The sequence below is a fragment of the Dipodomys spectabilis genome, unplaced genomic scaffold (assembly GCF_019054845.1).
Source record: "Dipodomys spectabilis isolate Male_0828 unplaced genomic scaffold, ASM1905484v1 ptg000289l, whole genome shotgun sequence".
Classification (NCBI taxonomy): Eukaryota; Metazoa; Chordata; class Mammalia; order Rodentia; family Heteromyidae; genus Dipodomys; species Dipodomys spectabilis.
The window spans coordinates 4905136-4930675 of record NW_024870966.1 but is presented as its reverse complement, the minus strand read 5'-3'; the positions used below and the strand labels follow the sequence as shown (position 1 = coordinate 4930675).

The 25540-nt window shown below is 45.1% G+C and overlaps 1 protein-coding gene, 1 long non-coding RNA gene and 1 other non-coding gene across 3 annotated transcripts; 2 read left to right on the top strand and 1 right to left on the bottom strand.

Annotated features, from left to right (window-relative positions):
* Positions 1 to 898: 898 nt before the first annotated feature.
* On the bottom strand, positions 899 to 9301 carry LOC122126839. Its single transcript, XR_006151018.1, has 3 exons — positions 9232 to 9301; positions 7783 to 7785; positions 899 to 911 (listed from the first exon to the last, which is right to left on the bottom strand). It is a non-coding gene; the product is annotated as an uncharacterized LOC122126839 (long non-coding RNA).
* Positions 9264 to 23640, top strand: Oat (ornithine aminotransferase). The gene is made up of 9 exons (XM_042701376.1): positions 9264 to 9462; positions 13481 to 13705; positions 13800 to 13895; positions 16544 to 16671; positions 17678 to 17800; positions 18445 to 18573; positions 19289 to 19402; positions 20086 to 20230; positions 22356 to 23640. The coding sequence occupies exons 1-9, from the start codon at positions 9264 to 9266 to the stop codon at positions 22514 to 22516; spliced, it is 1320 nt and encodes a 439-aa protein (XP_042557310.1). The 3' UTR covers positions 22517 to 23640.
* Positions 9727 to 9847, top strand: LOC122126893. Its single transcript, XR_006151029.1, has one exon. It is a non-coding gene; the product is annotated as a small nucleolar RNA SNORA40 (small nucleolar RNA).
* Positions 23641 to 25540: the final 1900 nt, after the last annotated feature.

The window sequence follows — 25540 nt, the reverse complement described above, 5'->3', positions numbered from 1 at the left end:
CCGGAGGATCCGGCTCCACGTGTGGTGTCCGGCTGACGTATCCCCACGGGTAACGAGGGCGCCCGTTCCCCACCGACATCTTCGCTGACTGCCCTGGGGGGGGCCAACCGAGCACAGACACGTGACCCGGTCCTCCGCGAGCAGTGGCTGTCAATCACCAAGCGCAAGGGCCCCTGGGTGGTACCAGGACCGGACGGCCCCTCCTCTGTCGGACACCTCCGCACAGACTCCTCTCCGACTTCTAACTCACTATGCACAGCGCGGTGCTCGAAGCGAAAGCCACCTTCCTCCTCACACGAGGTGAGTCTGCAGTCCCATTTCACGTGCTGACTTTCATGTCGCACGCGAAGGGCAGCGCGACTCAACAGCGGTCTCGAGCAGGTGGTCAGTGCGGTGTCCAGCTGGGCCGGGCTGGTGACCTGGCTCAGACGCACGCGACAGTCCAGGCCCGGGGACAGCGCTGGCGTGCTCATCCCTCCTCCGCACAGGCTCTGCTAGGCAAGGACTGGAGGTGGCGTCCGCCGTCCCGCACTGGTTCCTCGAAACGCAGAGGGCTCGCGGAGGCGAGCAGCCTTTGCATCCCTTCGAGGCCCGTCTTCCCCTGATCGGGTACCGATCACCGGTCCAGGGCGCGGTACCACACCCGCCCGCCCGGCCAGCGACGAGCAGTTCCACGCCGCGCGCGCCCCAGCGGCCCGGACCAGCGGCCCGGACCAGCGGCCGGGTGGGCGGGGCGAAGGTAAGGCTCACGCGATTGGTGCTCGGCCTCCCGCCTCAGCCAATGGATGGCGAGCGCGGCCCGGGGCGGGGCGGACGGCGCGTCTTAAGCAGTGTGACGCGCCCCGCAGCAACGCGCCGCTCAGCTCCGTCCTGACGCTGCCGCCCCGGGTCCCTCCTGTCTCCGCGGAGCTCTCAGGTACGGCGGGTGCCGTGTGCTGGGGCTGGGGGCGTCGGGCTGCGGATCCCGGCCGCTTCGGGGGATTCTCGTGGCGCGCTGGGCCTCAGCCGGCGCGTAGGTCCGGGCTCCGAGAGGCTCCAGCCGGGCGGCCTGGAGCCCCCCGCCGGAGGGCAGCTGCGGCGGGCGGGGGCCCGGCGCGCCCCGGGGTCCTGGCAGCGGGCGGGCGGGCTTGGGACCCGGGGGACCGGCTCGAGCGCGGCCCGGCGACGCGCGGCCCGGCGAGGCTGCGGATGTGGCACCGCCGCCTGCCAGATCGGGCGGAGCCGACCGGCCCCTGGCCCGCTGCCCACGGGGGCCGAGCCTCCGCTCCCTCCGTCCCGTGCGCCCGAGGCTCTTCCCTCTCAGGCCTCGGGGTTTCCGGAAAGCAGGCGCCCGCCCCGGGCCCAGCGGGCCCCCTCGGTCCCGGGGGTCCGCGGGGACGGCGCTGGCTGGATACCGGAGGACGGCGCGGTCCTGCGGTGACAGTGACCCCCAGGAGGGGGCGCTGCTGCGGTTACCGAGGAGTCCACCTCGTCTCCACCGCGGGCCCCGCCGCCGGCCCGGCTGCGGCCTCCCCCCCCCCCCCCGCCCTCCTCCCCCCGCCACCGCCCTCCCCCCTCCACCGTCCTCCTCCTCCCCTCCTCCCAGCTATCTCCTCCACCCCAACCCCCGCCACTCCCTCCTCCACCGCCGTCCCCCCTCTTCCCCGCCCTTCTCCCTCCCACTCCCTCCTCTCCCTCCTCCCTCCTCCCTCCTCCCCGCCACTTCCCCGCTACCTTCTCCATCCCTCCTCCCCCCCCCCCCCATTCCCTCCCAGCCCCTCCCTTTGTCCTGATTCCAGCGGGATGGGGACTGTAGATCGCCAATTAAATGCTGTCCGGGGATCGCAGCCTGGACGCCTCATCTTAGGGCTAATTTGCAAACGTTCCTGAACGCGAGTACGTGCTAGGTATTTCCAGCTGAACGCCTCGCCGCCTGCGTCTCCGGTCTTCCTCGGTGTGCAGCTTTTCCTTTTGGATGCATTAAGGGGTCCGGGCGAGGAGTTTTACCTTAAATTATTGATCTCCAATTTCTCTCTTACCAGGGTTTCAAGTAGGTAAACGAGTTCCTTCACTTGAACCGGGAGCTGTTCCTTAGATTGCAATCCAAAGTCTTTGATGCACTTGAAATGAGCACTGGGTTTCTTTCCTTGGGATTTCCTGAGGAAAAAAAAGCTAGTAGGGAAGCTAGTTCGTAACTGAAGAAGGTGAAAAATAGTCTATTAACAAAAACAAGATTTAAATAAGTTTTCCGTTAAAGTTTTCCAGGGTGTTTTTGCACTCCCACAACGCTCCTCTTCCCAAGTTTTAGAAAATTATGCTGCTTGTTTTTGGCCACGAGGTCTCACTGTGTAACCCAGCTGCTCTGGAATTTGCCATCTTCCTCTTTCAGTCTGCACCACACTCACTTTAACAATTGTATTATTAATTCAAAAGGTTGTACAAGGGCTAGGAAGGTGGCTCAGCGGTAGAGTGCTTGCCTTGCATGCATGCATGAGGCCCTGGGTTCGATTCCTCAGCACCACATAAGCAGAATAAGCCGGAAGTGGCACTGTGGCTCAAGTGGTAGAGAGCTAGCCTTGAGCTGAAGAGCTGAGGGACAGCGCCCAGGCCCAGAGTTCAGGTCCCACAACCGACAAAAAAAAAAAAGGTTGTACAAGATAATGTAAGAAATTTTAAGATGGTATTTACCCTTTTTAAAAATTTATTGTAAATGTGATGTACAAAGAGGATGTTACAGTTGCATAAGTTAGGTAAAGAGTACATTTCTTTTTAAGATTTTTTTTTCCCTCAAAGAGACATCTATCTCCTACATTTTGGGGAAGAACTACTTTTATTACAGGTATTTGTGTGCACATTTGACACACTTTATGGAGCTCTTGAGGATGGGTCCAACCCGTACATGTGAAATAGTAATGAATTGGTGGAATTTTGGAGGTATGTGGAGGGTGCCATGTGTTGACCGAGTTACCCCTCCCTCCTTTTTTATGCTGGTTCAGGGCCTGGTGCTGTCCTTAAGCTTTAATTTTAATTTTTTTTGCTAAAGGCTGAGCTCTATTACTTGAAGCACAGCTCCTTGTCCAGCTTTTTGTGGTTATTGGAGACAAGAGTCTCACAGGCTTTCTTGCCTGAATTGGCTTTGAACCTTGATCCTCAGATCTCATCTTACTGAATAGCTATGATTACAAGTATAAACCACTGGTGCCAGGCTCTAATCCCTCTAGTAATTCTTTCATTGTTTGTCATTGATGTGCGTGAGTTGAAATTTAGCCAGAGTATTGATTACATAAAAAACACTTAAAAAGGAGGCCCGTATTTGTGAATGCTTACCTCTAGAAAAGCAAATATTTGGCAATAGCAAAAACAAATTTACTTCTCAAGTTGAATATTTTCAATGGCTTTTGATGACTTTACCCAGGTTATTCTTTTAGAGTAATTAAAAAAACAACTAGTATTTAAACATGTAGGCCAAACAAACTTTCAAAAGCAGCTTTTGGAACTATATTGTGGAGACAGAGTTGGTTGGGGAATGAAGTAATAATGGTAGTCCGAAGCTCTGTTTCCTCTGTGCTACTTCCACACTCTGTGTTAAAAGTGCATAGCTTGTCCGGAGCAATTTGTTCTCATTCCAGGGCCTGAGTATGCTTTTGATGTGTGACAGGGCTTAAAGCATACAACATACTATTTTGACATTTGAAAGCCATTAGGTCTGGCCTGGTGAGTTCTTGTTGAAAAGACAACTGTCAGATGAGTTCACTTAGGGAAGTCTCTTCATTAACTCATCTTGGTTAGCAACCATAACTGGTGACCTATCTCTCTTGATAGGCATTCTCATCTGCTGTTGACTCTTGAGTGTTTTTTTTTCCTTGTGGTGGAACTGGGGCTTGATCTAAGGGCCTCATGTTATATCACTTGGCTCTTTCGCTCTCAAGGCTTGTGCTCTACCACTGGAACCACATCTCCACTTTTAGCTTTTTGCTTGTTAAGTGGAGAGAAGAGTCCTTTAGATTTTTCTGCCCCAGCTGACTTTGAACTGACTTCCTCAGATCTCAGCCTCCTGAGTAGCTAGGATTATAGGTGAGTCACCAACTCCCAGCTATTAAGAAAAAAAACTTAAACATACAAATATATACATATAGTTATATATGTATATATAGCATATATGTTATATATAACATAACATATATGCTATATATACATGTATGTATGTATGTATTTTTGGCTAGTACTGGGATTTAAACTCAAAAATTTATACTTGCTCATTTTGCTTACTGGCTTGACACTCTACTACTTGAGTTACCCCTCTAGCCCAGCTTTTTTGGTGGTTATTTTGGAGATGGAGTCTTCCTGCGTAGGCTGGCTTCAGACCTCAATCAAGAATTACAGGGATGAGTCACTGGTGCCTGGCTGAAAAATAATTTTTTTTAAAGAAAAAAAATCCACTTTATAAAAAGAAACCATTGCACTGTTGATTTTTTTTTTTTTTTTTAATACTGTAGAAATTGGCTAGTGCCCTTGTGAATTTAAGGATAGAAGGAAGCTAAATGAATGGCCACTTTGTTGCTGGGCTTGCAGCTTTAACATAACTCTTCAATCCTCCCTAACTCCCTGGAATGACTTGCCTCTTTTTACAAGGAGAAATTGAAGCTCAGACACATTGATAAAATCTCCTGAAAATACTCTTCAGAGCCCCCTGACAGAATTTAAATCCTGGTCACCAAACTCTTAGTACTTCCCTCTCTATGATTTTTCTAAAGCTGTTTGGCAAAAGTATTATTGATGTTGGCTATTTTAAAGCACATCTTAACTCTAATATTTCTCAGGTGGTGCCAACCACAGATTCCTGAACACTAGTGTTGTGTCTGCAGGACTCGAGACAAGGTGCTGCATACAACACCAAGACCTTTCCCAGTTCATCTTTAACAATGGGAAGGACGACTATTACTAATTAATTTACTTTTTTAAAATCCTGAATGAAAATAAATACAAACTTATTTGTTAATTTGTCACTATAAATTACTCTTTAATGAAACTGCCTGAGTTGGCAGAAAAATTGAATTTGCATTCCATTTCAAAATGAAAATGTTGACTTTACATAGTCTCAGAGATTCTTTCTCTTGCCGTCTTTTTTATTTGCTTTGTTTTATTTTTGAGACATGGTCTCACTATGCAGCCCAGGCTGCCGAGTGCTGACGTTACCGAGATCCCCTTCCACCCTCAGTCTCTTGCAGTCTTTTATCAGCTTGTTAACTGAAAGATAATCTTTGGAGTATGTTTTATTTTTCTCAAAGTAACATTTTAAAATATGCTTTATTGTCTGTCTCCCCGCCATTGTGATATCACAGAGCTACAGGCCTTGGTAGCAAAATCATCAATAGAGAATAGATTTTCTGTTAGACTTCCATCCAATTCCAACTTGTGGACCTGATTAGCATAATCAGGATTTTCTTAGAGGTGCACTGGGCTGGACTGAGCCAGGAAGCTTTGGGGAGGATAATGGGCTTTGCCAGCACAGGGCTTCTGCTTCAAGTGTCTGCTGCAATTTGTTTTTAATTTTGTTTCTGACAAGTTTATTTGGCAAGTTTTGTTATGAAATTTTAAATTTGAGAGTAAAAATAAAAGATGAAAATGCTGCTTTGATTTTTTTTTTTAAGACTTCACTCTCTTAGGAAAGTGACTTCCATCTGCCTTTAATGACATGAGTTTCTCAAAGCCTGTTAGTCCTTTCTTTTAGTTTTGTTGGTTGCCTGACTTTACTCCTTATCAGACAACCCAGGCAGACATTCGGTTTGTGCTGGTGTTTCTTTCTGGTCATAAATGTATGTAATTTATGGCTATGGTAGAAAATGTGGAAAATAATTGTTCAGAGACAGCCACAGTGGCCTTTTCAAATCTCTTTTGTTACAGTTTTTCCTTGTAAGGTTTGTATAGTTGAGTATCGTACATGTGTATAATTATTCCTCTCTCCTAATCCCTCTTCTTTGACCTCTTATCCTCTCTCTCTCTTCTCCTTTTTTTAATTTTGCAAGTCCTGGGGCTTGTGAACTCAGGTACTGTCCCTGAGCTTCTTTTGCTCAAGGCTAGTACTCTACCACTTGAGCTATAAGGCCACTTCTGGCCTTTTCTGTGTATGTGGTACTGAGGAATCAAACCCAGGGCTTCTTGCGTGCTCGGCAAGCACTCTACCACTAGGCCCATTCCTAGCCCCTCCTTTTTTTTTTTTAAAGATAAGGTCTTGGTATTTTGCCCAGATTAGAATCAGACTCCTGATCTTCCTGCCTCAAAGTCTGAGTGCTGGGATTATAGGCCCACACAACAACCCTTATAATCTTATTTTCTTTACTTAAACATATTGTAAAATACCCTTACCATGTCATTAAAAGTTTAATAAATGATTAAACATTAGTATATATATATATGATTATATTGAATTGTTCTGATATTGTTGAACACTTTTTATGTGCCAATATTTCTCCATATTCCTGAATATTTCTTTACAATAAAATCATGGGAATAAAATTGAGTTAAGTACAAATATTTTGAAGGCTTTTATAATGGTTACAACTTGTGCTCAGAAAGATGCCTCCTTCTAGAGTACTGCTGAGTGTAGCTTTGGTCCTGAGTACTTTTTTTTTTTTTTCTAATTTTCTAATTTGATTTTTTCCTAATTTTTTTTTCTAATTTGCTAGGCGAACACTAATGTTGCTTCAATTTTTTTTTTTTTTTGGGTCTGGTCGTGGGGCTTGGGCACTGTCCCTCAGCTCTTCAGCTCAAGGCTAGCACTCTACCACTTGAGCCACAGCGCCACTTCCGGCTTTTTTTTTTGCTTATGTGGTGCTGAGGAATCGAACTCAGGGCCTTAGGCATGCAAGGCAAGCGCTCTACCACTGAGCCACTTTCTCAGCCCCGCTTCAATTTTTTTTAAAACCAGTTCTGGAGCTTGAACTCAGAGCTTGGGCACTATTCCTGAGCCTCTTTGTGCTCAAGGCTAGCACTACCACTTGAGCCACAGTGCCATTTCTGGCTTTTTCTGCTTATGTTGTACTGAGGAATTGAACTCAGGGCTTCATGAATGCTAGGCAAACATTCTATCACTAAGCCACATTCCCAGCCCTCAAGTTTTTTGTAAGTCCAACAGTTACCCTAGATTGAGTAGAACATAAAGTCCTGAGAAAGAAATTGTAAGTCAGCTCCTTAGACCTAGCAGTGGGGAATTCTGTTTAGAACTTGGACATTTTGCTGGCAACAGAGTGATTCTTCTGTGGCTTTTTATTTTTTGTTTTCTGGTTGTAAATACACATCAATGTGAGCTAAGATTTAATGGAAGTTATAGAGCTGCTCTTTATAAAATGGGGGTGATTGGACCCCCTGAAGTTTCTTCTTGGAGCTCTGGTTACAAATCTGTTCTTGAGGGAGGAGTGAGACCTTGGCGTGCCAGTGTGCTGCGTTTATTTTGCTTAGTAATTGAAAATTCTTGAACACACTGGACTTGCTGGGTAGAGCCAAGTTGAAAGGGAAGTCAGCCAGGCTGTAAGTACTATGTTTTGCTAATTTGGCAGCTCAGCTCCAGGATGCGGTGAGATCCTGCATGGTTTGACTTGTTTTTGAGAATGCTCTGTTGAAACACAATTGGACTTGTCTGTGTGAAAATAAGGACAGTAAGTCTACCTGATTCACTGATTTATTACATAGTTTGGGCCAAGTGTTAATCTAAATATAACACATTTCAGAACCAAAAAGATTTAAATTCCCATGTATACATTATATAGCTGTCAGTCATTAGTTGTATTGAAATTGTTGTGTGACCTGCTGAGGATTTGCCTGCGCTTAATATTGTGAAAATGTGCCTCCCCAAAGCAAGTGGTGCCTGCCACGCAAGGTGAAAGTGAATGTGCCAGTCAAGTGATGGGGGGGAATGTGAGCAGTATTGAAATGTCATGCCTTTAGAGGAAGTTGGGTGGCATTATGGGAAAAATGAATCCAGCAGCCCCAGTTCAGGACAGCACTGAACTCTGGACATCTTGAGCTTGTGTGGGTTTTCTTCAAGGGCCGAATCCTTGCAGATACCTAGGATTTCCTATACACACACACACACACACACACAATTTTTACACATATTCCCTCATTTCCTTTTCCCAGTTTCTCATACCTAGTCCTTTCTCATGGCTTGTGGTGCGGATAGTGGGCTAGGCGACACACTGGTGGCGGGTGGGGGCTGGAGAGGGTGGACACACCAACTTGTCAGTGTCTCTGGATGCTCAGCTTTCAATTCTGAACTTCTTACAACAAACCCAACTGTAGTTTGATGTTCTCCAGGACCAAATTATCTTTTTCTCCTTCAAGCAGTTTTTTTTCCTGGTATGTGTTTTTTGAGGGCTGGCATGGGAAGGAGGAAGGAGTTCTCTAGAAACAGCCACCCTGGCAGAGTAGATTGTTTCTCTCTGGGCTGAGGCACTGTTTCTGAGCTCTTCAGCTCAACGCTAGCACTCTACCACTTGAGCCACAGAGCCACTTCTGGTATTCTGGTAGAGATTGTCTCATGGATCTTGTCTGGGCTGGCTTTGAATCCTGATCCTCAGATCTCAGCCTCCTGAGTAGCTAGGATTTTAGGTATAAGCCACCAGTGCCTGGCTACTTTTCTGTCAGTTCTATTGCGGAGCCACTCATCCAGCCTATTTTTGTTTGTTCAACTTCTTGGTAAAGCTCTTTAAGACTCTTCAAAACATATTTTTCCCTAGGCTTCTTTTACGATGTATAACACACATCTGCCCTTCTTTGTTTATGATACATTTGGCTGCAAAGGTTTTAGATACTTGTGGCTAAATGGCAGATTATAATTTTTATGGTTTCTGTCTTTGGTGTTAAATTCTTTGCATCTCCCTAAAGTCACCACCCCCCCATATCCAAATGTTTGTTCGTTTTTTCTCCTCTTTTTGGGATGATCTCTAGTTTTGTGAAGCCAAATTCTTTCCTAATTGCTTCATTCCTACATATCAGAACAGAGTCAAATTGCAAAATAGAAGGTGGGGGTGGAGATCCCATGATTGCCGCAGAAGCCTCTGGGCTGCTCTCTCTCAGAATTGAACTTCTCTGGGCTGATCTCCCTTTCTCTGATCTTTTCTTTGCTCTGCAGTGGGCACTGTCTGCTAGGATCACGCTGGAGTCAGACTGCTGATGCTCAGCAGATGCCTCTGAGCACACATGCACGAAGCCTGGGCATGTTCTTACTCTTAATGTCTTTGCTTTCGTTTGGACAGGTCTGTGGTTTCTCACCAGAAGGACACACAATGTTCTCCAAACTAGCACATCTAAAGACCGTGGCTGTGCTCCGTCGAGGAGTTCACATTTCAGTGGCTTCTGCCACGTCGGTTGCAGCTAAAAAGACAGTGCAAGGCCCTCCGTCCTCTGAGCACATTTTTGAACGGGAAGCGAAATATGGTGCACACAATTACCATCCTTTACCCGTGGCCTTGGAGAGAGGAAAAGGTATGTTCTGAAAGACCTCCTCCCACCCAGTAAAAATTAGCTGCTTTGATATGTTCTCAGTGTCCATTTTCCCAGATGCATCGAATGTCTTAGTTCCTTCAGTCTTTCTGATTGACTAGTGGAGCGGTCTCAGGTGCTACAGGGCACTGGTGATCCATCACAGGTGGCTCCCCAAGAAATATGGAAAGTGCTGTTCTCCTCTGCCTCGCTGTCATTTTTTTCTGATTAGCTTTTATTTTGGTGTGATTTTAGTTAAAGGATATAAGCACTTGTGTTTAATTTATCACAAAGCCTTACAGACACAGGTGCAAACAGTAAGTCCTCTTTTGCAACCCAGAACTCATTGCTGAATATGAGATTTTTGGTACACGTAAGAAGGAATATGATTCCTACAACAGTTGGCAATGTGGGATTGGTTCACTCACATAGGTTGGCTCTGAGAAGAAAGTTGATGTAAAAGCTAAAAAAAAAAACCAGTTGTGCTCATGCCTGTAATCAACTAGTTGGGAGTTGGAAATGTTAGTTAGATCCTAACCGAAAGTCACGGTGGTGCGTGACTGTGTATGCTCAGCTTCACAGAGGCAAAGGTGGGAGAATCGCGGTCCATGGCTGGCCCCAGGCAAAAAGTGCAAGACCCTCCTTGAAAAATAAATAAAAAATGGGCAGAAGGCCTAGCTCAAGTGGAAGAGTGGCTGCCTAGCAGGACACGGCTCTAAATTCAAGCTTCAGTACCTTTAGGAAAAAAAACCAGTATGACAGCACTAGTGTAATGTGTCTTCTACTCTCACCCAAATTTCTTGTTCTGTTTTTTTTTTTTTTTTTGGGTTGGTCGTGGGGCTTGAACTCTAGGCCTGGGTGCTGTCTTTCAGCTTTTTAGCTCAAGGCAAGCATTCTACCACTTGAGCCACAGCACCACTTCCAGTTTTCTGGCGGTTTACTGGCGATAAGAGTCTCATGGACTTTTCTGCCCGTGCTGGCTTTGAACCGCGATCCTTAGATCTCAGCTTCCTCAGTAGCTAGGATTACAGGCATGAGCCACTGACGCCCGGCTCCTGTGCTGATATTTGAAGTTTTGTTTTGTGCTCTCTTTCTCCCCCTTGTCAGCAATATTTTATATTATTTCCTGAGCTGTGAAAGAAGAAACTGCAGACAGGGAATCTCTTCACACCTAGATGCTTAGTGTACCCTTCCTCTGATAAAGCCCAAGGACTTTATCTTTTTTTTTTTCTTTTTTTTTTTGGTCCGGTCGTAGGGTCTGCACTCTGGGCCTGAGCACTGCCCCTCAGCTCTTAGCTCAAGGCTAGCTCTCTACCACTTGAGCCACAGTACCACTTCCAGCTTTTTTCTTTTTGCTTATGTGGTGCTGAGGAATTGAACCCAGGGCCTCAGGCATGCAAGGCAAGCGCTCAACCACTGAGCCAACTTCCCAGCTCGGACTTTATCTTTTATAAGCACATGATTATCAAAATCAGGGAAGGAACACTGACACAGCACCATCATTTATAATCTAGATCTAACCTCATAATAAAGGAAAACTTCAGATTGTAAGTCACATCCACCTGTAAGATTTGTCTTTAAGACAGAACAACTCTTTCCCTCCTCCCTCTTTCTTCTTGTCTTAGCTCATTAAAAGCTGTCATTCTTTTTTTAGCAGCTGTATCATTTGAGGTTTCCAAATTCTTCACATCTGCCCTTAAAAAAAATTGTAACCAAGCTGGATACCAGTGCCTCTAATCTAGCTACTCAAGAGGCTGAGATCTCAGGATCACGGTTCAAAGCTGTCCAGGCAGGAACGTCCTTGAGACTCCAATCTCCAATTAACCAACAGAAAACCAGAAGTGAAGTGGTAGAGCACTTGCTTTAAGCTGAAGAGCTCAGGGATAGTACCTAGACCGAGTTCAAGACCCACGATTGACCCAAAAAAAAAAAAAAAAAAGAAAGTAACCACACAAGTGTTATGAGGTAGTGTTTCATGGGAGTTTTGATTTACATCTCCCTGATGACTGGTCAGGTTGAACTTGCTGTACATTTGTGGATCTGAAGAAGTATCTATCAAGTTACTTGCCCAACTTTTCTTTCTCTTTTTGGCAGTACTAGAGTTTGAACTGAGCTTCATGCAAGGCAAGCACTCTACTGCTGAGTATACCTCTAGCCCTTTTTCGCCCTGGTTATTTTTGATAGGGTCTTTCTTCCTGTAGTGCTTCTGGACGATGGCCTGGACCTCTAATTTGGGCTTCCTGTTGTAGCTGAGATGACAGGTGTATGGCCGCCACACCTTTCTTCCATGAGCTGGGGTCTGGAGGAATTGTCTGCCCAGGCTAGCCTGGAACCATGATCCTCCCAGTCCTTCCGCTCTCAGCCTCTCATGTGGTTTAGGAGAATCATCAGGCACTCCCTCATCTATCTCTCTGTTGGAAGGTGGTCTGCCCAGGTTGGCCTAGAATTGTGATTCTCTCATCCAGCCTTTCAGGTAGCTAGGATTGTAGGTGTGAACCACTGGTACCTGGCTGGACTTGGATTCTTCGGAGCAGTAATCCCAGCAGTATTATTTTGAGAATACTTTCTTTATGTAATCACACCCATGTAGATAAGGCTTTAAATATTTAATAGAGTGTTTACCCCTGTACAAATGGGAAAATTAAGTTTTTTTTGAGGAACTTCCATAGGTTCCCATAAGTAGCTGGATGTGTTTATCGTTCCACCAGTGGTGAATAAGAGCCTCTGTTTCCCCCCATCATTGCCAGCATTTGTTACTTTTTTTTTGTTGGTCGTGGGGCCTGACCTCTGGGCCTAGGCACTGTCTCTCAGCTCTTCAGCTCAAGGCTAGTGCTCTACCACTTGAGCCACAGTGCCACTTCCAGCCTTTTTATTTTCTTCTGTTTATGTGGTGCTGAGGAATTGAACCCAGGGCCTCATGTATACAAGGTAAGCCCTCTACCACTGAGCCACTTTTCCAGCCCCCCCCCCTTTTTTTTTTGTCAGTTGTTGGGCCTGAACTTGGCCTGGGTGCTGTCCCTCAGGTCTTCAGCTCAAGACTAGTCCTCTACCACTTGAGCCATAGTGCCACTTATATGTGGTGCTGAAGAATCAAACCCAGGTTTTCATTCATGGGAAGCAAGCACTCTACCACTGAGCCACCTTCTCAGCCCTGTTATTTGTTTTTTGATGGTGGCCATTCTGACGGGGTTGCGGGGGTGGGGGGTGGAATCTCAGTGTAGTTGGTGCCAATCTCTGATGGCTAAGGATGTAGCACAGTTTTTCTAAAAATGTATTTATTGACTATTTCTACTTTTTCATTTGAAAAGTATTTATAGTTCATGTACCCATTTTTTGACTGGTTTATGTGTTTGGTGTTTATTTTTTTTGAGTTTTTTATATATGTTGGATTTTAATCTCCCATGGAGTAAATGTGGGCTCTTATAGTCTACTTTTTATGATTGTTCTGTTATGTATCACTCCTCTGTTTTTAAATTCTAATTTAGGCTCCTAAATGTTAAAATTATCCTTCCAGAGTTTATGGCTTTTTATGGTATTCTTGTAAAATGTGTATTTTGGAGATAGACTGATAGAATATATACTTCGTAATTTCTTATAAACTGCCAGGTGCAGTGGCTACTTATGAGGCAGAAATCAGGAGATCGAGGTTCAAAGAATCTGGCAAAATGGTTGCAAGACGTTATCTTAACTGACAAAAAGCTAGTTGTGCTAGTGTGTGCCTGTTGTGCCAGTTAGGTAGGAAGCACAGGCTTGTCTAGGTAAAAAGTGAGACACTGTTTGCAAAAAAGTGAAAGCAAAAAGGCCTTGAGAGAGGGGCTTAAATAGTAGAGCACTTGCCCAGCAAAGCCTGAGGTCCTGAGTTCAAATTTCACTATTAAAAAAAAAAACCCGAAAAACAAATGTATATCTATCAATTTATTATGCTTGAGCTAAAACAAATCTTCCTCATAACATAAAGAGGACTTTGGACTTTGGCATACAGTAGCTTTCTAAAGTCATTTTCCTTCCCTGTGCACTTTAGGTATCTACGTGTGGGATGTAGAAGGCAGAAAATACTTTGACTTCCTGAGTGCCTACGGTGCCGTCAGCCAAGGGCACTGTCACCCCAAGATTGTGAATGCCCTGAAGACTCAGACAGACAAGCTGACCTTAACGTCTCGGGCATTCTACAATAATGTTCTTGGTGAATATGAGGAGTACATTACTAAACTTTTCAACTACCAGAAAGTGCTTCCTATGAATACAGGTAAAGCATTTGCTCATTGCTGAATAACGTCCAAGAAAACAATCACATTTTCTGATGGGTTAAAATACCGACATCTGAGCATTTCCCCCCATAGGAGTAGAGGCCGGAGAGACTGCCTGCAAGCTTGCCCGTCGGTGGGGTTACACTGTGAAGGGCATTCAGAAATACAAGGCAAAGATCATTTTTGCAGGTAGGTGAGATTAAACATCGACGAGTAGGATTTTAAACATACAACATCATTTACTATTTAAATTTATTGGTGAAATATTCCTAGGGCTGGGAATATGGCTTAGTGGTAGGGTGCTTGCCTAGCATGCATGAAGAAGCCCTGGGTTCAATTCCCAGTACCACTTAAACAGAAAAGGCTGGAAGTGGAGCTGTGTCTCAAGTGGTAAGAGTGCTAGCCTTGAGCAAAAGAAGCTCAGGGACAGTGCCCAGGCCCTGAGTTCAACCCCAGAACTCGCAAAAGAAAAAGAAAAAAGAAAAAAATTCCTAATGTGTTTGCTTGCTACATCATGTTATTTACAGAATGGTTTTATATTTTTATGAATAAAAATTGGTGAGGGATTTCCTCTTGGATTTTTTTCCTTATTATGAGCCTTTTCTCCTTCTCCCTCCTTCCCTCTTTCCCCACTCCCTCCCTCCCTCCCTCCCTCCATGGGTACTGGAGATCAAACCCAGAGCCTTGTGCATGTAAGCTGTATCACTAATCTATATTTGAGCCATATTTGAGTCTTAATATTGGACGTGCCTTTGTGCCAGGTTCTTAGGGGTTGTTGGGAAAAAGTGCCCTGAAGTAGTTTTGTCAACTTCTGGGCATGGTTAATTGGTCTGACTTGAACTTTGGGAATCTTTATATAATGTCCAAATGCTACGTAAGTTCTGACATCACAAGCTTTGATTTTTAATTAAAAAAAAAAACTAAGCATGTATCCATTTACTATTGTAAAGATTAAATTCATGCTTACAGTCATTTAAGATCATTAAATATGTGGCCCTGTGCACACACAGTTCAGTTATAAACTGTGTAACATAATAGATCAGAGTTCAGTTGCTGGTGAGAGGCAGTTGGCATTGGAGGTGACAGATTAGTGTTTGCAAAGAAGAACTCTTCATGCAGTGCTGTAACATGGCACTTTAAAATCTTGTGTCTTAGTTGTAGAACAAAGTAACTGTCTCTTGTGAAATGATATTTCTGGTGATTTTCCTTCTTACGGACTGTGTCCAGTCTCTTTCATGTTAGCAAAGGGTGCAAAGATGTTTTCACCTGAGTATTGAAAGAAGCTGGTGAGTCAGTGGGGTGGAGAGACAGCGGAAGACTGTCCTCAACTGGAAGTCCCATAGCCCTGCAGGTTGAGCTCCAGAGGATGAGACTCGTGAGGCTAGGCGGAGGAGAGCAGGCAGGGTTGTTGGCTCCTCAGTGTGTTTTCCTAAACAAGCCCGGTCAAGATCATTGCACTCTGTGGCTGAGTAGAATCTGGAGTTCTTCATGGCTGTGGTGAGAGGAGCTTTTGTAAGAACAGTGCTTTGAGGTGGGAGGAAGCTAAAAGTACAGCGATCCAGCACAGAATTAATTGCTGGCAGAGGAGGTGGGAATATAGAAAAGCATTCTTAATTATGGCAAAACTCCAGCCTCTCTACTGTTCTATGTAGTTCTTTTCAAATTTAACCCCATCTGAAGTTTCCTAGTTCAGTTACTTTGCTGGTTGATGTTATGGTGTTTGTTCCCTATCAGAGAAATGCCCTGAAGGCAGGTTGTTTGCCTGATACCTAGAAGGCCGCCATGGGTTAAAAAAACATGAAGAAAGGCAGGTGTCTGTCATGTAGTATTTGCCACTGTTTCAGCCTTGTGTCAGCAATGGTTGGATTATCAAATCAAGAGAGGTAAAATGTAAAGTGTTTGCATTGCCTGATAGAAGACCAGTGCTCTAAAGGAAATTGAAAAGGTAATCTGGCCAGTTCTTGTGGCTTACTCTGTAATTCTAGTACTAAGGAGGCTACAATTTGGAGGATCTTTAAAGCAAGCCCAGACAGAAAACAACTAGCACAAGACCAGGCTGGAGGCATGGCTCAAGTGGTAGAGCACAGCCAACTAAACCAGCTGTGCAAGTTCAAGACTCAAATGCTAGTACTGGCAAGAAAAAACAGAAAAAAATATTCTATAGGATATTTAGCTTGCAGTATTAAGTTTTTAAAAGATAAACTTCTAATTCTCTATGAATGATACTCTTTTTCTCCTATCAGTTTCATAAATGTACCTCTTCTATCTTTAAAATATGCATTGAACATCTCAAGTGGTTTGGTTACTAGGCTTGGAATGAGTCTAAGGAAAGTAACCTCAGGCCTCTGACCATGCAAGGGCCTACAGAGAGTTCCTGAAATAGCAATGGCAAGGCCATACCTCGTGTCAGATTAACGGTGGTGTTTAATATCAGATTTTAGGGATTTGAAATGCCCTGGGGGCTCTTTAAAGCAAACTTTTTTTTGTCAGTTGTGGGGCTTGAACTCAGGGCCTGAGCACTATCCCTGAGCCTTTTTGTGCTCAAGGCTAGCACTCTACATTCTTGAGTGGCTAGTTGGAGGTAAGAGTCTCATGGACTTTTCTGCCTAGGCTGGCTTCGAACCGTGATCCTCCGATCTCAGCCTCCTGAGTAGCTAGGATTATAGGTGTGAGCCACTGGCACCTGGCTAAGTCAAACCTTTGATTTCTTAGTCAAACTGTGTGTGTGTGTGTGTGTGTGTGTGTGTGTGTGTGTGTGTGTGTGTGTGTGTGTGTGTGTGTGTGTGTTACATTTGTGGGTTTCTTTGGGACAATCACTGCTTGTTTCTCTTTTCTAGCTGGAAACTTTTGGGGAAGAACATTGTCTGCCATCTCAAGTTCCACAGATCCAACCAGTTATGATGGGTTTGGACCCTTCATGCCAGGTTTTGAAATCATCCCATATAATGATCTTCCTGCACTCGAGGTACTTCAGTAGAATGATAGTGCTTGGCTCATAGTAAATAGAAACTATTTTGCATTAATTATGTCCTATGAATATGTTAATATTAAAAGTAACACTAAAGATGGCTAGGGACATTGATTAGTGGTAGAGTGCTTGCCTAGCACGCTTGAGTTCCTATGCCCAATACTCACTACTGCAAGATGGACTGACAAAGCACATTATATGACTTTGAAAGTGAACTGGAGCTAGGCCAATGTTGTCTTAGCAATAGTTGGTTTGTTTCCAACACAGGGAAAACTTATGACTAAACCCTGTGCCCTACCAGCCATGTCAGATTTGTGTTTTTCTTTCTTTCTTTTTTTTTTTTTTTCTGGTCGTGGGGCTTGAACTCTGGGCCTGGGTGCTGTTCCTCAGCTCTTCAGCTCTAGGTGAGTGTGCTCTACCACTTGAGCCACAGTGCCACTTCCGGTTTTCTGGTGGTTTATTGGAGATAAGAGTCTCCCGGGCTTTCTTGCCTGGGCTGTCTTTGAACAGTGATCCTCAGATCTCAATCTCCTAAGTAGATAGGATTACAGGCGGGAGCTACCAGCGCCTGGCAGATTCATGTTTTTCATAATAACTAGGGTATTTCCTGTTTTTGGAGTAAAATTATAAAATGGCATACTTTATTCAGTGGTAGCAGTGATTGAACCTAGGGCCTTTTGTGTGTTAGGTATGTGCTCTACCATTGAGTTACTTCTCTACACCCAAATGGAGTACTTTGATTAAAAAGTCTTAAAATGGCTACCACAGGCCATTTACATTAGGTTTTATCTATCATATATTTATGTGGTAGGAAAATGTAGGGATATTGTAATTTAATGAATCAAATTGTGAATCCAATGTCAGTGAGAAATGTTAATGTTTGTGAGGTGGAATATAAATCAGTGCAAAGCCTAATTTCTTAACTTTAGAGGAAAATATGCAATGTATGATTTCACATTTCCAAATATGGGAGAGTGGAAGTTTATTTCTTTTTGTTTTGTAGAGAGCGCTTCAGGATTCAAATGTTGCTGCCTTCATGGTGGAACCAATTCAGGGGGAAGCTGGTGTAGTTGTTCCGGACCCCGGCTACCTCGTGGGAGTGCGAGAACTCTGTACCAGACACCAGGTAGCCCATGCTAACTTTGTGATGCTGCCCAGCTGTCTCCTGCCTTGACTCTCCTTTTCTCTTTCTGCTGACAAGGATATGTTATGTGCAAAGACTAAATCTTCTGTCCACTAGGGGGCAATATCATTCCATGCTTAGGAACTTCTTACAAACCTGGACCAGGAAGCTTAACTGTCTGGAAGAAAGCCTAGAATCTGGGCTTATCAGAGCTGCAGACCTCCTGATCGTGTTTTCTTCCTTTCTTCCCTGCGGACTGAGCTCTTAATCCCTCCTGAGCCCCCTGCTCCCCCTTCTCCTACCAAAGCTAATACTGTGTATTTTGTTTGCCATCGACAGTCCAGAAAGAATCTGATAAATCTGATAAAAGAATTAATTTGTTTCCAGAGTGTAATCCTAAGCCAGAAAAAGCCCTTCAGACTTCTCACATTTGCTTAAGTGTCTTTCCATCCTGAAGAGAAATGCCAAATGGGCCCCTGGATATCTACAGATTTTTATAGAACACCCTTGAAATTCTGTGGGTAGTTAAAACATTTTCATAGATTGGAGGCCATGTCAGAATTCCACATCTGTGGGAAGAAGGAAGTGAAGTCATGGTCCCCATAGAAACAAATGACAAGTAATGTTGTTGTGTTACTTCCCAACAGGCCTTGTTCATTGCTGATGAAGTACAGACGGGATTGTCCAGAACTGGGAGATGGCTGGCTGTTGATCATGAAAATGTCAGACCTGACATAGTTCTTCTTGGGAAGGCGCTCTCTGGCGGGTTATACCCTGTAAGTCTTGTGTCTAGTCTGTCTTTCCTTCCTTTCTTCTCTTGAAATAGTCATCTAAAATACTTTTATATCAGCAGTGGCTAGAACTAGGGGAGGGAGTAACAGAAAATAAATAAGTCTTTATACCCACTGATGGTGACATTAATGCCTTTTGAGTGGTTTGCTTTTACCAAGTTGGTTATAGGCCACCAAATGCCCACACTAAGAATATTTTAGGGTTTCATTGTGTGACCTACATAGTTAATGTTGACTGAGAATGAGGTGTGTGGTGTTTGGCTTGATGTCTTCAAAGTTTCTTCTGCCTCTCCTTTTATTCAGTGCTCAGAGCCATGGCTCTGCTTCTTGTTTGACCGAGGAGCTTAGAGAAGTGTTGTTGCTCTTTTCTTGGTCTTGCTATCCAGAGCCCTAACTGGCACTGGTTGGAAGGCCACTTCCAGGTCATTTCTGCTGAGCTAGACCCTCTTGCTGAGGTGAATGCACAGCTTAGTTTACTCAACAGTTAGACCAAGTTTACCTTGGTGCTGTGAAGTCTGTCATTGCAAAACAGCTTTTCTCCGTAAGTTTCAATACTGTTCTGTATGTCTCAGGTTATCACCTTGGGGGACAGATGTAAACTCGTGCTTGTTGAAGTTTTTGATGGGAATGTATTGTCCACTGCATGTAAGCATGTGTGTTGCTGCTCTGAGCAATGAGCGGGGAACTGGCTGTCTTGCAGGTGTCTGCCGTGCTGTGTGATGATGAGATCATGCTGACCATTAAACCAGGGGAGCACGGCTCCACCTACGGTGGGAACCCGCTGGGCTGCCGCGTGGCCATTGCAGCCCTTGAGGTAAAAACTGCTGTGGCTGACAGGAGCGCCTTTAAGTGCTGGTGAACAAGTTCTCACTTGGGTCCGTGGTGTAAGGAGAGATTTAGTAAAAATGCCAAGTGTTGCTGAGCACTGATGGCTCGCCCGTGCCTGTAATCCTCCATATTTAGGAGGCTGAGTTCTGAGGATCAAGGTTTGAAGCCAGCCTGAGGATACAACTCCCAGAGACTTTTACCTCCAGTTAGCCAGCACAAAGCCAGAAGTGGAGTTGTGGCTTGTGTGGTAGAGCGCCAGCCTGGAGAGCTTATGAGGCCCCTAGTTCAAGCCCCCGTACCGGTACACAAAAAAGTACATTAAAAAATGCCAGTTATTAAAGAACACGATGTTCAGAGGAAAGAGTGGAGTAGCAAGGCAATCTAAAAGTTTACTGGTTGCCTTCCTAGCAGATGTGCGTTTCCTTCGAGGTTTTAGGACCCTGGGGCCCTAGCTGGCCCTGGTTGCTCTCACACTGTGACCTCCTACTAAGCCTCTCTGGCTCTGCAGCAGGCCTTCGGAGGACTTAAAGGGCTGGAGGTATTGCTTAGTGTTATCATGGAGTTAAGTTCCCATGGCTGTTGGTGTCATCAAACATTTCCTGTGTGTACAGGCCCTCCAAGGAACAATTCAAACCCCTTAGCATTTGTGTAATGTTTGTTTTCACGTAGGTTTTAGAAGAAGAGAACCTCGCAGCAAATGCAGAAAAAATGGGGACTCTGTTGAGAAGTGAGCTCCAGAAGCTTCCCTCGGATGTCGTAGCCACTGTGCGAGGAAAGGGGTTGTTGAACGCCATTGTTATCAGAGACACCAAAGGTAGGTGGAGATGCTGGTTAGTCCAGGCTAGTTTTGAAGGAGTGCAGTGGGGAGAGGGGCACTCTGGTCCTCTGTCGCCATCCACAAGGCTGTGGGCCTGTGGGTCAAGTCTTTCGGGCAGAGTATCCAACTTAACAGTGTATTCATAGCTCTTTCCCACATGAAGGCACATTTAACTAATATTCTTCTGACACATTTGTTAGGCCTTGGAGTTACTTCCTGTTACTTAGGATTGGGGAGTCCTCTGGTCCATTCTTCCTCATTTGAGTGCCTTGTACCTGGAAGGCTATGGAAGCAAATAGTAGGAGGCGCTGGTGGTAATGGGAGCAATGGTGGCATCTCACTTGATACCAGGTTTGGAGTTTCCACGCATTATCTGTCACCCCCGAGGGCTCCTTGCGGGCTCTTAGGCTAACCCTTCCTTGGAAAGGGTGAGCCAGCACTGGCTACACTTCAGAATCACCCAGGGAGCTTTTGAAAAAGTAGAGAGCCTGGCCTTACCCCCGAGGTTCTGGTTTGAAGGTGATTTCTGCCGTGCGGCGGGGCTGGGAACCATCCCTGTGAACTCTGAGTCCGGCTGTCATGCCCAGAGACACAGCTACTCGTGGGATGTGTACTGATCACTGACTTTGGGTATTACTCATTCTCTGGAGTATTCCCACGTTCCTATGCATTAGTTCCTTATGTAATTATAGTTAGCTGTCCCTAAGTAGAAAATCTGTAATACTCCAGATCTGAAACTTTGGTCACTATCATGACACCACAGGCAGAAAACACCATACTTAATGCAAATAGTTATAGTCAAATAAAATACTGTGCAAAATTACCTTCAGGCTCTGTGTAGGTAAATAAGGAATAGTCATGAATTTCCTGTTTCCAGATGGATGCTTTCTAAGGTATCTCATCTATATAGGAGACAAATAAGCACAACCAAACAAGTCCCAAGCACTTCAGATAGGGGACACTCAGTCTGGAACACGGCAGCCTTAGCCCATCTTGTGCTTGATTTTTCTTTTATGAAAAGCCAAGAAAAGTTGGACACTCGTGGCTCATACCTGTTACTATGGCTGCTCAGGAGTCTGAGATGTGAGGATCACAGTTCAAACCCACCTGCGCAGACACATTCTAGACACTTTTTTTTGGTCCATCATGGGGCTTGAACTCAAGACCTGGCCGCTGTCCCTGAGTTTTTTCACTCAAGGTGAGCACTCTACCACTTTGAGCCACAGCACCACTTCTAGTTTCCTGGTAGTTAATTGGAGATGAGTCTTAGGGACTTTACTGCCTGCACTGGCTTTGAACCGTGATCCTCAGATTTCAGCCTCCTTGAGTAGCTAGGATAACAAGCGTGAGCCACCAGCACCTGGCTTTCTAGAGACTGTTATCTCTAATTAACCAGCAAAAAGCCAGAAGAGGAGGCATAGCTCAAGTGGTGGAGCACGTCTCGAGTGAAAAAAACAAGTAAGAACGTAAGACTCTGTGTTCAAGCTCTGGTACTAGCATGAAGAAAAGAAACCTGGGTGCTGGTAGCTCATACCTACAATCCTCGCTACTTGAGATCTGAGGATCATGGTTCAAAGCCAACCCAGGCAGGAATGTCCATGAGACTTATCTCCAATTAACCACCAGAAGACTAGAAGTGGTGCTGCGGCCCCAAGTGGTAGAGCACTAGCATTGCATGAAAAAAATCTCAGGAGCCAGCGCCCAGGCCCAGAGTTCAAGCCTCATGACTGACAAAAACAAAAACAAAAAACAACAAAGACACACATCTATCTAGTTCTGTGTGTACCAGAAAATCAGGAGTAACTTAACTTTTTTTTTTTGGGTCCGGTTGTGGGGCCTGAACTCTGGGCCTGGGCGCTGTCCCTCAGCTCTTCAGCTCAAGGCTAGCGCTCTACCACTTGAGCCACAGCGCCACTTCCAGCTTTTTTCTTTTTGCTTATGTGGTGCTAAGGAATCGAACCCAGGGCCTTAGGCATGGCATGCAAGGCAAGCGCTCTACCACTGAGCCAACTTCCCAGCCCAGAGCTTCCTTTCTTTAACAGGTTTTGGGGATTCTCTTTTTGCGGCTGTCCATGTTGAAACATAATTGTTGGTCTTCCTGTGCGGCGCCTTTTCTCTGTAGATTACAATGCTTGGGAGGTGTGTCTTCGACTTCGAGATAATGGGCTTCTGGCCAAGCCCACGCATGGCGACATCATCAGGCTCGCGCCCCCGCTGGTGATCACAGAGGATGAAATCCGAGAGGCCGTGGAAATCATTAACAAGACCATCCTGTCTTTCTGAGGGCGAGAACCTCTCTGAGCCCCTGCCAGCGGCTGGGGAGCTTTGCTCTGAACTCGGCGCATTCCATCCCACGTGTCTTCAAAACTTTTCTTTTGTTAAGCACATATATATATATTTTTAGTTGATGCACAACAGGGTGACATTTGTGAACCTGCTGGAGACTGTCACATGACTAAGAATGAATGCATCTCGTGTGTGATTGCCCGTGGATGTTCAGGTGAACGGCATCCCTCTATCTGTATATAAACAGCCTTTAAATCAAATCTTCAGTGTGATTTATACATTTTTCTTATAACTTCTTTGCTGGTATAAATATTTTATATTTGAAACAATTACCTGAATTATCACATAAAAGATTTGCCTCAGTTTATAAAGTTGAAGACTTGCTTAAGTTTATAAAGTTGAGTCATGGTACTCATTGACTGTTAGATGACTAATGGCTAAGCACATGCTATAAGATACTAGTTTTAGAGAGTAAGCTTTATATTGGCCAACACCAGGAATGTATTGTATTGATGCCATTATTTTGAATTAAGAATCATTTTTAAGTTTAGATGCTCAATTATAATCTGTTCAAAAGCTTATTTCCAGTATTTCTTTAAACTTATAATGAAGCTAATGTAAATGATGGTTTGTGATCGGCATTCTGCCAGGGAGGAGATACCCAACGTCTTTGTACTCCTTCAGCACATTCTCCCCTTGCCTTTTTTTTTTTGTTGTTTTGTTTTCTGGTATTTTCGTTCTGTGATCTAAGGGAAAATGCAATAGAAAATCTAGAGGAAAAGTCTCTAACACTTTCCTGTCAAAGTACTAGCTTTTTCTTACACATTTGTTATTATTTTAAAGTTATCTTTACATGATATTTTACAACTTTTCTGTCCTTACCCCACATTAAAAAAATAGCATCAATAATCTGATTTTCTTTTTTCTTTTTTTATTCAAACAGCATTTTGTATTTCCGTGTTGGTAATTCTAAATATTTCTCATTCTCAAATGATGGCAGTGTTGGCCATAGTGTGAGTCACCGAATGTGGCTGTATTGTAAGTTCCTCCCAGCGCAGAACCTTTGGGCTTGTTTCCAGGATTTCACTTTAAATAAAGCTATGACTGCTACCTATTATAATGGTGTAATGTTTTCTCTGTATCATTTTTGTTAACATTTGTTGGATTTTCATGTGTTTTTGTGGCATAAATCCCTAGTAAGGGCTTGCTGTTCAAAAGAAATGAACTGAAGTTTACTAGTGTGCTGTTGCCCCCTGCTCATCCAGGTTCTGACAGTCGGGGAGGAGGCTGACTCTGTGGGCTGGCACCCAGGCCACGTCATTTCCCGTCTCCCCAGGGGACCTGCAGGCAGCAAGGTCCAGATAGAGAACCTCTGTGTTGATCATCTTATCATGCAGGTTCGTGATCACGAGTGTGCGTGTGTGCCTGTGTGTTCACGCTCAGTTTGATTTGCTACAGGCAAATGCAGAGGCAGCCTTAGAGCCCATGATCACACATGCAGCAATTCGCATTCTTCAGGGGAGAGAAGTCCTCTGAGCCAAGGAAGGAAGCTTCCTGTTCAAGCTGGCAAGGCTTTGATGTGTGGGGCAGCCGAGAGAGAAGTGACCAGCTAGAACCTCAGAGCCACAAGAGTGGGAAGGGAAGGGAAGGGTGGGGAGCCAAGGGAATGCAGAAGGGAGGGAAGCAGGGAAGGGGTGGGGCCTACTGCTGCGCTTCCATAGGCTTTGGACTGGACCTTGCTCTGTGGACTGTCGGGCTGTTGAGTCTTCACTCACCTGTGAGGAGGCAGGATGCAGGGATGCTGCCTATCAGGAGGCTGACAAGATGGAGGGAGGGGGTGAAAGCCTTTGACATGCTATTGTTGATATAAAATAGCTGTCAGGAAACCAGGACTCAGGTTGTTCTGAATGACGTGTTCCAGGTGGAGGAGGTTATAGGAACTTTATAGCAGTTAAGTGTGGCTCACATTGAGCATCTGAGGCCCTGAGGCTGAACCCCAGTACTGCCCAAAGAAACAAAGTGAGGTTTGTTTCATGTTCTCCACGGTAGGGCATGGCAGACACTGTGTAGGGAACACTTGGGGGTTTAGATGTGTGCATCACAATGCTGGCCGTGCACTAAGAGTCAGTACGCTTCCTTGCTGAAAAATAACATGTCCAGGCTCTGCCAAATCATAGTCTAGGAATGGAGTTTGGAGTTTGGAGTTGGATATTAAATATTCCTTGGGGAAGCCCAACACCTGTAATCCTAGGTACTCAGGAGACAGACCTGAGGATCCATGACAGTTTAAAGAAAAGAAAAAGCTGTTAGTGGAACTGGGCTGAAGTGTTAGAGTGCCAAGCCTTGAGTTTTTGAAAAGACAAGGAATAGTGGCTACACACACACACACACACACACACACACACACACACACACACACACACACACACACACGAAAGAAAATATGCATACGAACAACACACAGAGCTGCAGACCTTCCATAGGAAGAATATTGGGTGGGTGTGCAGGAATCTGGCTTAGAGTCTGCTAAAAAGCACTGGCTGCTTAACTTGGGCTCATGAATGCACTAAAAGTAGGAGAAAGGAAGGCTTGGTATCCCTGCCTCCATTTTGTCTTTTTTTGTCAGTTGTGGGCACTGTCCCTGAGCTCTTCAACACAAGGTGAGCGCTCTACCGCTTGAGCCACAGTGCCACTTCCGGTTTTCAGGTGGTTAATTGGAGATAAGAGTCTCACAAACTTTCCTGCCTGGGCATGATCCTCAGATCTCAGCATCCTGAGTAGTTAGGATTAAGGTGTGAGCCACTAGCGCCAGGCTTGTCTGTGTCTTTACAGCATACTTTCCGTTTTCTTGGCAATCCCTTTACAATTACCTTGATTCCAGAAAAGACAGGACAGACTGGCAACATCTTTAAGGTAAGGGATCAAAACTACCCCTGTGGCACAACAGTCTCCTGTGGATAGACCGCTTTCTGGGCACCCAGGCCTCAAGGGATGAAGCAATAACAACTCCTTGTTATGGAA

Coding starts and splice junctions, on each gene's coding strand:
- Oat (XM_042701376.1), top strand. CDS start 9,264: ATGTTCTCCAAACTAGCACATCTAAAGACCGTGGCTGTGCTCCGTCGA. Junction 9,463..13,480: donor GGCCTTGGAGAGAGGAAAAG/GTATGTTCTGAA, acceptor TGTGCACTTTAG/GTATCTACGTGTGGGATGTA. Junction 17,801..18,444: donor AACTCTGTACCAGACACCAG/GTAGCCCATGCT, acceptor ACTTCCCAACAG/GCCTTGTTCATTGCTGATGA.